At 40.5% G+C, this 14,809-nt stretch overlaps 1 protein-coding gene across 4 annotated transcripts in view; it reads right to left on the reverse strand.

Moving 5' to 3' along the window:
* The window catches only part of CFAP47 (cilia and flagella associated protein 47), a 548,331-nt gene that overhangs the window by 261,945 nt on the left and 271,577 nt on the right, over positions 1-14,809 (reverse strand). For all 4 annotated transcript variants that reach the window (XM_056556158.1, XM_056556159.1, XM_056556156.1 and 1 more), the window contains exon 45: positions 3,290-3,507. In XM_056556158.1, the coding sequence (XP_056412133.1) occupies positions 3,290-3,507 (218 nt within the window). The remainder of the gene's footprint in view (positions 1-3,289; positions 3,508-14,809) is intronic.

A 14,809-nucleotide genomic window follows, 5' to 3' on the forward strand; every position in this document is an offset into this window, starting at 1 on the left:
GTCAGGCAGTACTGGAGCGGGGACATTCTCTACCAGACCCCACTGTACGGTATGGCCATGACACGAGGACGGTTCAAGGCCATTCGGAAATGCCTGCATTACGCTGATAATGGGGCATGTCCCCCACCCCACCCCGAGGTGATCCAGCCTTTGACCGGCTTTACAAAGTGGGGCCGGTCATCGATCACTTTGGGGCCAAATTTTTGGAGGCCTACGTACCCCTCAGGGAGCTCTCGGTAGATGAGTCTCTTATCAGTTTTAAGGGGAGACTCATCTTCCGCCAGTATATTCCCTTGAAGCGGGTGCGGTATGGCATGAAACTCTACAAATTTTGCGAGAGTACCTCCAGGTACACTTGCAAGTTTAGCGTATATGAGGGACGGGATTCCCGTATTGAACCCCCAGAATGTCCCCCCACTCTGGGAGTTAGTGGGAAACTTGTTTGGGACCTTGTGCACCCATTGCTGGATAAGGTTTACCACGTGTACATGGAAACTTTTATACCAGCATCCCTCTGTTCACATCCCTTGCCGCCAGATCCACGTCCGCTTGTGGGACCGTGCAGAAGAACCAGAGAGGCCTCCCTCTAAATTTTATTCAGACACCTATGCCCAAGGGTGAGTCCCGTGCCCTTACCCATGAAAACCTGTTGCTTGTCAGGTATAAGGATAAGAGGGATGTCCTTATGCTGTCCACAATTCATAGTAATGGCAGCTTACCTGTCCCTGTGTGAGGTACTGCAACAACGGTGCTCAGGCCTGATTGTATTCTGGACTACAATCAGTATATGGGGGGAGTTGATCTCTCTGATCAAGTCCTCAAGTCATACATGGCCATGCGGAAAACTTTGGATAGGGGATAAGATGTGTAAGCACCAGAGTACCCCTTTAATAGAAGTATTTTACAAATCTGTTTAACTTTCTGGAACCAGTTGATTTGGGAAAAAAAATACAGTTTTCCACTGGAGCACCCCTTTAAAATACATATATCTAATTACTTGTAATGTTCTGCTTTAATTTCTGTGTTTGAACTTTTACACTTATATTTCAGCCATAGCAGAGTGCAGCTTCATGTTTATAATAGTTCTTTTGGATGTGCTGACCAACTTTTGTGTTTTTGGTCAGCCAATCAGCAATTTAAGTCCAATCTTGGTGCTTTGTCATCTATTTAAAAACAAGCACTTTCTCAGGGTAAATGCCAGAGATTCTAGTAATCTAGTTAATATACAGCATTTAGGTGGTGGATTTGCCCTTCTGGCTTCTACATAGTAACACAGTTCATAGGATGAAAGAAGGCAAATGTCCATCAAGTTCAACTTATATCCTATTGTGTCCCAGAGGAAAGGAAAAAACCCTAATAAAGCTGATGTAAATTGCTCCATACCAGAGAGAAAATTCCTTTCCGACCCCAAATATGAAATCAGAATAAATCCCTGGATCAACGTTCTGTCCCTATAAATCTTGTATCCATAACCTGTAATGTCATTACTATCCAGAAATGCATCCCATTTCAGTCAACAGTAAATTTAACTGTAGGGGCAAAGATGCACACTACAAAGAAATAATTCCACCACTGTACAAATCACTAGTCAGACCACACATGGAATACTGTGAGATCACTTGCATGATCTATTTATACCCAAGACTGTATTTATAACATGTAGAAGGTTTCTACACCAGCACAGTAAGAGCAGTAAGACTAAGGAACTCTCTGCCAAAGGAAGTGGTCACGGTGAACTCAAAGAGTTGGAAATGGGATTGGGTACATTTCTGGAGAGTAATATTTCAAATGTTTTGTTTTCATTTTTCTATTATTCATATCATAAACATGTCTATCAATCCAGTAATTTCCATAATTCCATAACTTTTCCTTCTTGGAACTGCAATTTGAACATTGGGGAATGTATTTTTGTGAACATGCACTTGTCAAATCAGTTCTTTCAAAAAAGTCATTTCTCCTTAGGATTGTCCCGCCTATTTAATCTACTGTGTATTCTTATAGAACAATAAAAATATATGTATCATTCAGATTAGCAAGAATAACTTGAAGACTGCACTTGAATGATCATAGAGATATGGTAAATATTTTCTGTGTAAATATCAAATAATAAGAATGTTTACAAAATGATTACACTGTTGCAGTGATAAAACTAGATTATTTCATTAACATTTACACAAGGTATGAAAAAAAAATAGCTGCTTGTATATTCTCGCCGGTTTTCTCTGTGTTCTCTGGTTTCCTCGCACACTCCAAAAACATATTGATTGATAAAATGGCTTCCTATGACATTAATTCTAGTGTGTACGTCTGAGATATAGAAAATTTAGATTGTAAGCCCCATAAGGACAGGAATCAGACACAGACAGTGCCACAGAATATGTCAGTTCTTTATAAGCAACAGAAATAAGAATAAATAAGTTATGTCATATTTATTGTCAATAGCAGTATTCAGAAACACTTAGACACACTCTTTATCCCTGGATAATATATAAATAACTCTTCCACTCAATTAATGCAGGAATCGTTTTTTTAAGTTTTTATTTTAACCAAAACTCCCTTTAAGGAAATACAAAGATATCTCCACGTTGATGTGACATGCTTTGGTTGTATGCCATCTTGATTCTTATTTCCCCTCTGATATGGTTTTCCTATTCTCTGATGCCTCTGGCATTGCAGAGATAGAAGAGGTAGAATTTAAGCATTAAACTTTTAAGTCCTAAGTGTCCTTACTAATAGATCCTAGAGTATCCTATTCCCTGTTAGCGCTTACACACAGAAAACCAGTGTCAGGTTGCATCAAATAAGACACATTAGATCATCTATACACAAAAGAGACAGGCAGTGTGATCAGAGTAGTTTTATAACTCTGAAGATATTTAGTGTATGGACTCACCTACTACAGTATTTAACTGCTCTATTGATCTCTATAGATAAAGAAGAAATATCTTCAACAGCATATGTGAATGGAATGATACAGAGATGGAGCTGCTGGGGAGGAGAGGGTTCTGTGAGCTGCCAGGATGAATTTGATAGGAGATAATGTAATTCTGTAGTTCACAGAAAATCAGCCACACATGGCAGACGACTTCCTGTTATAGATGATGTAATGTACTGGTTGTCAGAATGGTGAAAACATGACCTAGCTGTAGTACTGAACAATATGAACACAGCTGAGCTGGAATGAAGCAAAATACACTACAGGAATACTACGATAAGTAGACAATATATGGGGGGGAAAAAAGTGCTTCTTTACATGAATCCTATATATGAATACTTTATATTTACATACCTCTTCAATGTTGACTCCCAATGAAGCTACTGCAGCTCGCACACTGCTGCTTTCCAAGGTGCCAGTTACTTTTCTACGTTCATACTCTAACAATGTCATCTGCATCTGAGCTGAATTTGCCAATGCCTTCTCCCTTCTTTCATTTACCAATGGGATTTTCAGATCTTCCTCCAGTATACTATTTTCTTTGCATTTCAAATAGCAGATGTTCAGTGCATCTGTGTTGCAAAAAATATTGAAAAAATATTACGTTAAAGGATTTGATGGTTTACATTGCCAAATATGTAAAATTTACAGTTGGTAACATTGAGTAATCAAAAAACAAAGAAATACAACATTTTGCACTGAAGGAACTGGCCATGATGACCACGTGATTTAAACATGTATGAACAATATCATACAGAGATTTTAATAAGCTTAGCAATTTACTATACAATAATTCAGAATGATAGTGGATTTTCAGTTTCTGTTTTGGGGTACACATTTTTTGTTTCTGAAATGCTACATAACAAAGCTGGTCATGTATTAAACCCTGAAGGAGCTTAAATCCCGTACTAGTGTGGCGCATGCCGTGCACAGCGTTATTTTCACTGACAAATCTACTGTGCAAAGAATAAATGGGAAGTGGAAGGGAAGTAAAAGTTTTTATCCCGCCGTATTATTTAAGCCAGGATGTATTACGAGCAACTTTTGAAAAATGATTCAAAAGTCACACAGTTGCATCGGCCAGGTGCAGGAGCTGGAGCATTCCTGACATGCTCAGAAGTGGCTGCAGAAAGCAACTTCCTCTGGAGCATACAGCAGCTGATAAGTACTGGAAGGATTAACATTTAATTAGAGGTTATTTACAAAACAGTTTTTGCCACTTAGACAGACTAATAGGAAATTAGGCTTTTAGTACCAGCTGATGACAACCAACAAATGTATGTCACCACTGCACTTCTACCAGCGATTGTCAGCAATCTTTCTTTAACATCATTACCCCTCTCTATCTGAAACTGAATCTTTAAAACTGTCTTGTGATTCTCCCATGCACCAACCTACCTAAACTTGCTATTGACTTGCTATCTCTTGGGGTTGTGCTTGACTCTGATCTGTCCTTCAGTAAACTACACCTTAAAAACATATCCACAGCCCTCATTTCTTACTGTGGAAAGAAGCCAAACTCTTATTGTTGCTCTGATTTATTCCCTTGATTACTATAACTCCATACTACTCCTTAACCCCTCACTAACCCCCCCCCCCCCCTTCAATTTATCCTAAATAAAGCAACCAGAATGTTCTTTTGTCCATCCATTACACCAATACCTCTGTCCTGTGCCAGTCACTTTACTGGATATCAATTCACTTCAGAAATCAATGTAAACATCATATTCCAACCCACAAAGCTCTCCCTCGTGCTGCCCCTTCCTCTAGGTATGTGTACCACCCTACCTTCTGCTCATGATCTGAGACTAACATCCTCTGTAATTCAAACCTCACTCTGGTGTTGCACCAGTTCTCTGGAATGTGATCAGATTAATTTCTAACATCCAGAGTTTTAGGTGACCTAACAGCGTCTTATACGGAGAATACACACCTATCAGGTCGGTCCCTGCGGCTAATACAGGACATCACCGATCGCGGTGATGCCCTGTATTAAGCCTTCGGACGCGGTGATCAAAGCTGACCGCCGCGTCTGAAGCGAAAGTGACAGTAACCCGGCTGCTCAGTCGGGCTGTTTGGGACCGCCGCGGTGAAATCGCGGCATGCCGAACAGTTTACAGGACACCTGGAGGGCCCTTGCCTGCCTCCTCGGTGTCTGCTCCGTGCCGGGATCCCCTGCATGGCGGCGCTCTCCTTCGACGTCATCACGTCGTCGCGCACGCCGTCCCGTCATCCAATAGGAGCGGCGTGCATAGCGACGTGATGACGGCGACGGAGATTGTGGATCCTGGGGAAGAAGTCCGGAGCGTCGGGAACACCCCGGGAACGCGGCGACAACGTCGGAGCGACATCCAGGGCAGCGGTGACGGGTCCGGAGAGGTGGGGACACGTGAGTATTACCTCCTATCCAGTGGTCTTCAACCTGCGGACCTCCAGATGGTGCAAAACTGCAACTCTCAGCATGCCCGGACAGCCAACGGCTGTCCGGGCATGCTGGGAGTTGTAGTTTTGCAACATCTGGAGGTCCGCAGGTTGAAGATCACTGTTGGGTGCAGAATCTTTTTTTTTCTAGATTTTGCACCTTTAAAATTGGGTGCTTATATGCCGATGTGTCCTATAGGGCGAAAAATACAGTAATTATCCCATATGGCATTTTTACACAGATAATGGCTCAGGTAACTTTATCCTTATAACGCTTTTCTGTATATAAAAAATGGCTGGACCATTGTGCAAATGAAGTGCTTTTACCCCTTGTGCCACCCCTATTTATAAGCTCCTTACTTTTCTTGTTTCTAATAATTAATATTATTATGAAAATAATAGACACCCAACTTTTTTTTTACTATTTAGACAATAAATAGGTAATATGATATGCATTATTAGAAATGTAATAAATAAAGTATAGATTGTGAACTGTTAATAGGAGAAGAATGGGAGATTTCCTTATAAAAAGCTGTGTAATAAATAATGATTCAGTGCACGACTGAGAAAACTATTTATTTTACCATGCAAATAGATTTCTAACCCTGTTTAGGATAATTTCTAAATAAAGCCCAATGAATAATGCTAAAAAGGATTAGCAATGCCGTCCTTATCTGTATACAAAGCGGATTATAAATATAACATTTACTAGTAATTTGTTAATTAAAGTAATCAGTCAGTTGTTTTTGTATCAACAATAGAATAACTTTCTTGAGATAACATTTAATATACATTTTCATTCAATAATGCCCCCTAGATGCATCTAGTGTTGTGGTGCTCTTAAAGGAGTACTGCAGTGGAATTTTATTTTTTTAAACAACTGGCTCCAGAAAGTTAAACAGATTTGTAAATTACTTCTATTTAAAAATCTTAATCCTTTCAGTACTTAGCAGCTGCTGTATACTACGGAGGAAGTTGAGTTGTTTTCTGTCTGACCACAGTGCTCTCTGCTGACACCTCTGTCTGTGTCAGGAACTGTCCAGAGCAGGAAGGTTTGCTATGGGAATTTGCTTCTACTCTGGACAGTTCCTGACACAGACAGAGGTGTAAGCAGAGAGCAATGTGGGGATCAGGGACTGTCCAGAGCAGGAGCAAATCCCCAAAGCAAATCTATCTTCCTCTGGACAGCTCCTGACATGGACAGAGGTGTCAGCAGAGGTCACACAGAAAAGAAATTCAAAAATAGAAGAAATTCCTCTGAAGGATACCGGAGCTGATAAGTACTGGAAGGATTAAGATTTTTAAATGGGAGTCATTTACAAATAGGGCACTTTAACACATACAGGATCCTGTGCAGATTTAATGTGCAGGATTTGTAAATTCCGATTAGAAGCTGTGTTCAGTCATTTAGTTTACATTGAAATCTGCAGCAGAAAATCGTGTGCATCAAATCCTGCGCATGAAATCTGCGTACGTGTGATTGTACCCTAACTTTCTGGCAGCAGTTGATTTAAAAAAAAAAAAAAATGTTTTCCACCGAAGTACTCCTTTAAAAGGTTCAGCAATACAATTGTAATTGCATATTTAGGCCATGTCCACACACCATTACTTTGGATCACTACTTAAAAGTCACAACATTGAGCTATTGTTTGTGGTGGCCGATACCTGCCAATACATACCTGCAGCAGTTATGTGCACTACAAGGTAGTACCCCATTTATTGTATTGGTGACACTGCACCTTATCTGTTATGTGGATTTGCATTTTTATATGGGTAACCCTAGTTATATGATTAGCTTATAATTACACTGGTGCACAGCTCTGTGGGTAGACCTGTTCATATATTGGTCATTTTTATATGACTTTACAGCAGGCTTCTTATATACCGTATTTATCGGCATATAACACGCACTTTTTAGGCAAAAATTTTTAGCCTAAAGTCTGTGTGCGTGTTATACGCCAATACACCCCCAGGAAAGGCAGGGGGAGAGAGGCCGTCGCTGCCCGCTTCTCTCCCCCTGCCTTTCCTGGGGTCTAGAGCGCTGCTGTCGGCCCTTTTCACCCCCTGGTTATCGGCGCCGCTGCCCGTTCTGTCCCCCTGACTATCGGTGCCGGCACCGATAGCCAGGGAGAGAGAAGCAGCGCCGACAGCCAGGGGGAGAGAAGGGGCAGCGGAACCCATTGTCCGCGCTGCTCCAGGCCTCCGTCGTGCGTCCCCGGCGTCATTGCTATGCGCTGATCGGCGCGGCGCATGACGTCAGAGCGCCGCGCCGTGCATAGCAATGACGCTGGGGACGCACGACGGAGGCCTGGAGCAGCGCAGACCCGACTCTGGTAATTATGCCACCGGGGATGGGGGGAGGCAACGGGGCAGCGGCGCCGGCAATGGGTGCCGCTGCCCCTTCTCTCCACCTGGCTGTCAGCGCCGCTTCTCTCCCTCTGGCTATCGGCGCCGGCACCGATAGTCAGGGGGACAGAACGGGCAGCGGCGCCGATAACCAGGGGGTGAAAAGGTCCGACAGCAGCGCTCTAGACCCCAGCAAAGGCAGGGGGAGAGAAGTGGGCAGCGACGGCCTCTCTCCCCCTGCCTTTCCTGCGGGTATATCGGGGTATACACGCGCACACACGCACCATCATTTTATCATGGATATTTGGGTAAAAAATTTTTTTAACCCAAATATCCTTGGTAAAATGAGGGTGCGTGTTATAGGCCGGTGCGTGGTATACCCCGATAAATACGGTATATCCATTTAGGCATTTGCCCAATCAACTGTTATCAATACTGCTATTCAGCTTCATACCACATTTTTGAGCCGCCTATTTTTATCTGTTTGTACCTGTTCCATTTTATGTGTTTTTAATAATTACTCTAGTAAAGGTTGTACACTTCTTTTGCATAATGACTGTCTCTGTGGTTATATGTTGTGACTTTGGTAATTTGTGATACACAGAGACATTGGTTCTTCTCTTTTGATTTACCTAAAGCCCATTTGTTGGTTTGTCACTACTTAAAAGGCAAAAACAAGAAGTGGGTCCAAAACACTGAAAATGTGTAAATCTTTAGATTATACATTTTCTCAGTTTATCCAAATACAAGAAAAACCAATGCAGCTTCCAGCACCCCATAAAATCATGTAGTTGTTTCATTTATTCTTAGTAAAAACCCAAACAAGTAAAACATGGCATAACCACTCTGGCTTGTTTTAGACGACACCGACCTTTAGTCATAATGATTTGCCAAAGGCCTATAGGGCCTCAAAACAGTCAGAGTAGTTCTGCCATGTTTCACTTGTTTGGTTTTTCCTAAAAACAAAATAAAACAATTACATGATTTTATTGGATGCTGGAATCTCATAATATTTTGGGACGTTTATGTTCCAAGACTAGTTTTGGCTTACAAATACAGATGCAAAACAGCTAAATGCAGCTGCGTGAATGTAGCCTTAAAGGGGCACTCCACTGGAAAACTTTTTTTTAAATCAACCGGTGCCAGAAAGTTAAACAGATTTGTAAATTACTTCTATTAAAAAATCTTAATCCTTTCAGTACTTATCAGATGCTGTATGATCCACAGGAAGTTATTTTCTTTTTGAATTTCCTTTCTGTCTGACCACAGTGCTCTCTGCTGGCGCCTCTGTCCATTTTAGGAACTGTCCAGAGTAGGAGCAAATCCCCATAGAAAATCTATTCTGCTCTGGACAGTTCCTAAAATGGACAGAGGTGTCAGCAGAGAGCACTGTGGTCAGGCAGAAAGGAAATTCAAAAAGAAAATAACTTCCTGTGGATCATAACAGCAGCTGATAAGTACTGGAAGTATAATTTTTTTTTATTATAGAAGAGATTTACAAATCTGTTTAACTTTCTGGCACCAGTTGATTAAAAACAACAATGTTTTTCATTGGAGTACCCCTTTAAAGGGACTTTTCACTAATTAATCCAGAACTTTTCAATAAACTTGCATTATTTATTGTTTATTTCTAGTGTTTCTTGTGTTCTCAGGCTGGGATATGTAACTACTTGGTCTGCAGTCACATTTACTGGCTGAAAGATCTGACTTCATGTGGGTTGGGTCAGACATGCTTCCAAATGGGCTTTCTGCAACTCCACATAGATTTTAGCCCACCACTAAAGGTGGAACTAACATTGGAGCCGAGTGGAAGCTGAGGGAGTAGGGACAGGGCCAGGGGCTGATAACTATCTCCAGGGAGTCACAGTGGCTCAGTAAGTTAGCATTGTTGCCTTGTAGCACTAGATACCTGGAATCAAATCTCACCAAGAGCAATATCTGCAAGAAGTTTGTATGTTCGTCTAGTGTTTGTATGGTTTTCCTCCCACAATCCAAAACATAGCTAAAGGTCAATTTAGAGTTTAGATTGTGAGGCCCATTGGGGACAGGGACCAATCTGGGTTCCTTTTGTTATCCCACCAAAGGGCTGCCATCGCAGCCTGATCATAAGAGCGTATTCACACTTCTGCATTTTGGATCCATATCTTTGTTTATTGGTTTTAATCACATTTACAGGTTTTGCTAATGGCACTTTTGACTTTGATTTTCAGGCCACCTTGAAACACCAAAAGATTCAGAAATATGAGCTAGCCCCTAGTTGGCTAATATTTCTGCCTCAGACACAAGGGCATCCACAGCACCTCAAGATTTACAAAGAGGCATGCTCCTCTTAGGCTGCATTCACATCACGATTTCTCCAATTTCTCCATCCAACGTGAGTACACGATTTTCATAACTTAAAATCGTATGAAATCGTATATAAAGTCGGATCCATTGACCTCCATTAAAAAATCGGATCCATTACACACATCCGATTTGAACCGCATCCGATTTCACACAATTTTTGTTCAGGTCTGAATTCGTGGTCAACCCCGATTTCAGACCCAAACAAAAATCGTGTGAAATCAGATGCGGATCAAATCGGATGTGTGTAATGTCTCCGATTTTTTAATGGAGGTCAATGGATCCGACTTTATATAAGATTTCATACGATTTTAAGTTATGAAAATTGTGTACTCACGTTGGATGGAGAAATTGTGATGTGAATGCAGCCTTAGTAAACCCAACATACTAAAAATGGTCAGAGCTTTACTAATGTTTAGTGTACCAAGATGCTGCATATAATAAATGTCCCCCTTTGTTTTTGCATAGCTCGCTTGCCTATATTTGTTCCATTTTTTTTACATTCATATTCCAGCAATATTACCAAAAACATTTGTTTTCCACCAGAGTGCCCCTTTAAGATAAAGCTTCCGACTTCTGTCCTGAGATATATATTTGGCTCAATTTGCAAATTTATAAACACCTTAAATCCCCATAAATCTCTTCAGCAGTTATTTGCGTCTATTATTTTACAATAAAGCAACCAGGTGTCAGCTCACTGTAGGCGGGGTGCACAGCCCAACTCTCAGCAGATAGAAAATGGAAACTGAAATTGCTGGCACTCTTTTAAAACTCCAGATTTATTGCAGCCGTAAAAACATCAGGAACAAGGTGAAGAGAGTCAACATGCACGGTTGACGCGTTTCGAGTCTATGACTCTTCAACGAAACCTGTAGCATGTGCGTAACAGTGACATATTTATAGTCAGAAAAAAGGAGGGAGGAGTGAAGCATGATGGTAACACCTGCAGGAGAGTTAACCCCTGCGGTCCATCACCGAACACTCAGATGCCTCTTACATGCAGTTTCAGACATCAACTGGAAAAAACTCACCATCTGAACTATACATTTAAAATATGAAACAAAATGATAAACCAAATTGCTAGAAAAAGAGAAAAGAGACAGACTGTAATCTAATAATGAAAGACTAATTTATTCAACCCCTTTGGCTGGAAGCAGTCAAATCCAAGTCTCCCGATCTCTGAGAGCTTTCAGCCAATTCCCCTCTCTGACCTTTTCAATTGCAAAATAACACATATTAGAAACATTCCCATCACATCACAAAAATGTCGAGATACACTGGACACGTTCACATTGAGTGGATTGTTCACACCTCTGATATGTTCTTGGATGCGTTTTTTAAGATTTTTTTTAGTAGACGCAATACAAGTCCAATTACAAACTGAACATATAACTTAGTATATAACTTAGTCTATCATTTTTTATCTAACGACTCCACCAGGTTGACTCTGCAGTGTTAGTAAATGAATTCTTGCTCTTAGCATAATTATCACAAATCACACATAATGCATTTTAATTATTAAACATAATAAATTAGGCCATTTATAATGCTGACATAGCTCCTTTAAACTAACATATCTAGAGGTATTGCCGAACACAGTTTTATCACAGTTCTAATATCCACAGATTAATTTACATTCAAATCTTTTTCATAAAAATTTTTGTCTTGGCTCTTTCAATACTAAAATGTGAGTGGAAATTCCAAAATAAAACCATTTGCTTTTGTTATGACACATAGATATGTATGTTTATAAGCTATAGATTTAATATGATGGAAATGTAGGTGTTAAGGAAAAAATATATAATTGCCTTTGTTCCTAAAGGTTTAACCCCTTAAAGGGCTGAGCCATTTTTCACCTTAAAGGGGTACTCCGGTGGTCAACGTGTTTTTCCGTTTGTGACTTACTCTATTTGTTTTGTTTCATTTCTATTCTTGTTGTTTAGGCGACTCTATTTACGTTCTTTGTCGTCTTTTTATGCCCCGCTTTGTTTTCCTATCTTTACTTCTATTTCCTGTTTCTTGCTGTGCTGAAAACTACAAATCCCAGCATGCCACATGCCTTGCTGGTTTGGGACGGCTCCTTTTTTTTGTTTGTTTGTTCCGCCCTTTACCCATCCTACTATTTTCCCGGGTCAGCCCCCTTATACACAGCACACTAATATTAATCAGCCTTGGGTGGGATACACTGGCATACACACACAAAAGGGACTACAACTCCCAGCATGTGTCATTCAGGAGTCTTCAGTCTGTGGTATAACACCACACCTCTGTAGGGCATAAACCAGTGTTTCCCAACCAGGGTGCCTCCAGGTGTTGAAAACCTACAACTCCCAGCATGCCCTGACAGCCTTTGGGCATGCTAGGAGTTGTAGTTTTGCAACAGCTGGAGGCACACTGGTTGGCAAAAACTGGTGTAACATGATGTGTATGCTGAATAGGCTAGAACAGTGTTTCCCAACCAGTGTGCCTCCAGCTGTTGCAAATCTACAACTCCCAGCATGCCCAAAGTCTGTCAGGGCATGCTGGGAGTTGTAGTTTTGCAACAACTGGAGGCACACTGGTTTGTAAACACTAGCATACACACAACAGGGACTACAACTCCCAGCATGTGTCATTCAGGAGGGGAGGTGAGGAGCTGTGTACTCAGCTGTGTACTCAGCCGGCTGAGATGAGGGGGCGTGGCTTATTTCTCTCATGCAGACAGAGAAAAAAAAATGCTGTGACATCTTTTCCACAGCAGACTCAGAACTGTGGACAACAGTAAAAGAAAACCCTCTGAACTACAGAACTTCCTGCCCAACAAACAGGTAAGAAAAACATACACATGCTGCCAAAACATATAACACATGTATATTGCAAAAAAACAAAACTTACAAAGAAGATGCCATATAGTCAAAAAAAATTAAACACCGGAGTACCCCTTTAAGGACTGAGCCCTTTTTTGCTATTCTGACCACAGTCACTTTATGCATTAATAACTCTAGGATGCATTTACCGTTTATTCTGATTCCAAAATTGTTTTTTCGTGACATATTCTACTTTAACATTGTGGTAAATTTTAGTTGTTACTTGCATCCTTTCTTGGTGAAAAATCCCAAAATGTCATGAAAATTTAAAAAATTTAGCATTTTTCTAACTTTAAAACTCTCTGCTTGTAAGGGAAATGGATATTCCAAAATACATTTTATATTTATTCAAAAATACAATATGTCTACTTTATGTTGGCATCATAAAGTTGAAATGCTTTTACTTTTGGAAGACATCAGAGGGCTTCAAAGTATAGCAGCAATTTTCTAAATTTTCAAGAAAATTTCAAAATCTTAATTTTTCAGGGACCAGTTAAGTTTGAAGTGGATTTGAGGGGCCTTCCTGTGAGAAATACCCCATAAATGACCCCAATATAGAAACTACACCCCTCAAAGTATTCAAAATGACATTCAGAAAGTTTGTTAACTCTTTAGGAGTTTCACAAGAATAGCAGCAAAGTGGAGGAGAAAAATCCAAATCTGCATTTTTTACACTAACATGTTCTTGTAGCCCCATTTTTTTTTTCATTTTTAAAAGTGGTATATAGAGAAAAAGCACCCCAAAATTTGTAGCCCAATTTCTCTCGAGTATGGAAATACCTCATGAAGTTCTCTGTGGGCTCACAACATGGCTCAAGAGGGAAAGAGCAACTGGGATTTTTTTAAACAAATTTTGCTGTCATGGTTTTTGGTGGCCATGTTGCGTTTAGGAAGCCCCCATGGTGACAGAACAGCAAAATAACACCCACATGGCATACTATTTTGGAAACTACACCCCTCAAGGAACGTAACAAAGGGTATAGTGAGCCTTAACACCTCACAGGTGTTTGACGACTTTGCTACAATGCTCAGAAGAGAAGGAGCAAAATTTGGCTTTTTGAAAGAGAATTTAGCTGAAATGGTTTTTGGGGGGCATGTTGCATTTAGAAAGTCCCCAGGGTGCCAGAACAGCAAAAAAAAAAAAAAAAAAAAAACACATGGCATACTATTTTGGAAACTAAACCCATAAAGGAACGTAACAAGGGGTATAGTGAGCTTTAACACCTCACAGATGTTTGATGACTTTGCGTTGACGTTGGACGTGAAAATGGAAAATTTGATTTTTAACACTTAAATTATGGTGTTACGTCAAATTTTTATCTTTCACAAGGGGTAACAGGAGAAAATGGACCCCAAAATTTGAAGCTCAGTTTTTCCCGATTAAGAAAATGCCCCATATGTGGATGTTAAGTGCTCTGCTGGTGCAGAAGGAGCGCCATTGGACTTTTAGAGAGAAAATTTTGCTGAAATTGAAGTCGGGGGCCATGTGCATTTTCAAACCTCCCATGATGCCAGAACAGCAGAAACCCCCCCACATGTGACACCATTTTGGAAACTAGACCCCTCCAGGAACGTAGCAAGGGTTACAGTGAGTACTTACACCTCACAGGTTTTTTGAACAGTAAAAGTGAAAAATTAGATTTTTAATACTAAATTGCTGGTATTAACCAAAAATGTTTTCGTTTCACAAGTAGCAAGAGAAAAAAAGGCTACACAAAATTTGTAGCCCAATTTCTCCAGAATAAGAATATACCCCATATATGGTGGTAAAGCACTATGTGGGTGCAAAACAGGGCTTAGGAGTGATACAGCACCAATAAGATTTGAGGCCTAAAATGGTGCTTTGCACTGCAATGGTTGAGGTTCTGACATAAAATCTAAAAAATAAAAAAAACGGCAAGTGACCACAATTTTGATA

This window comes from Hyla sarda, chromosome 2 (assembly GCF_029499605.1).
Source record: "Hyla sarda isolate aHylSar1 chromosome 2, aHylSar1.hap1, whole genome shotgun sequence".
Lineage (NCBI taxonomy): Eukaryota > Metazoa > Chordata > Amphibia > Anura > Hylidae > Hyla > Hyla sarda.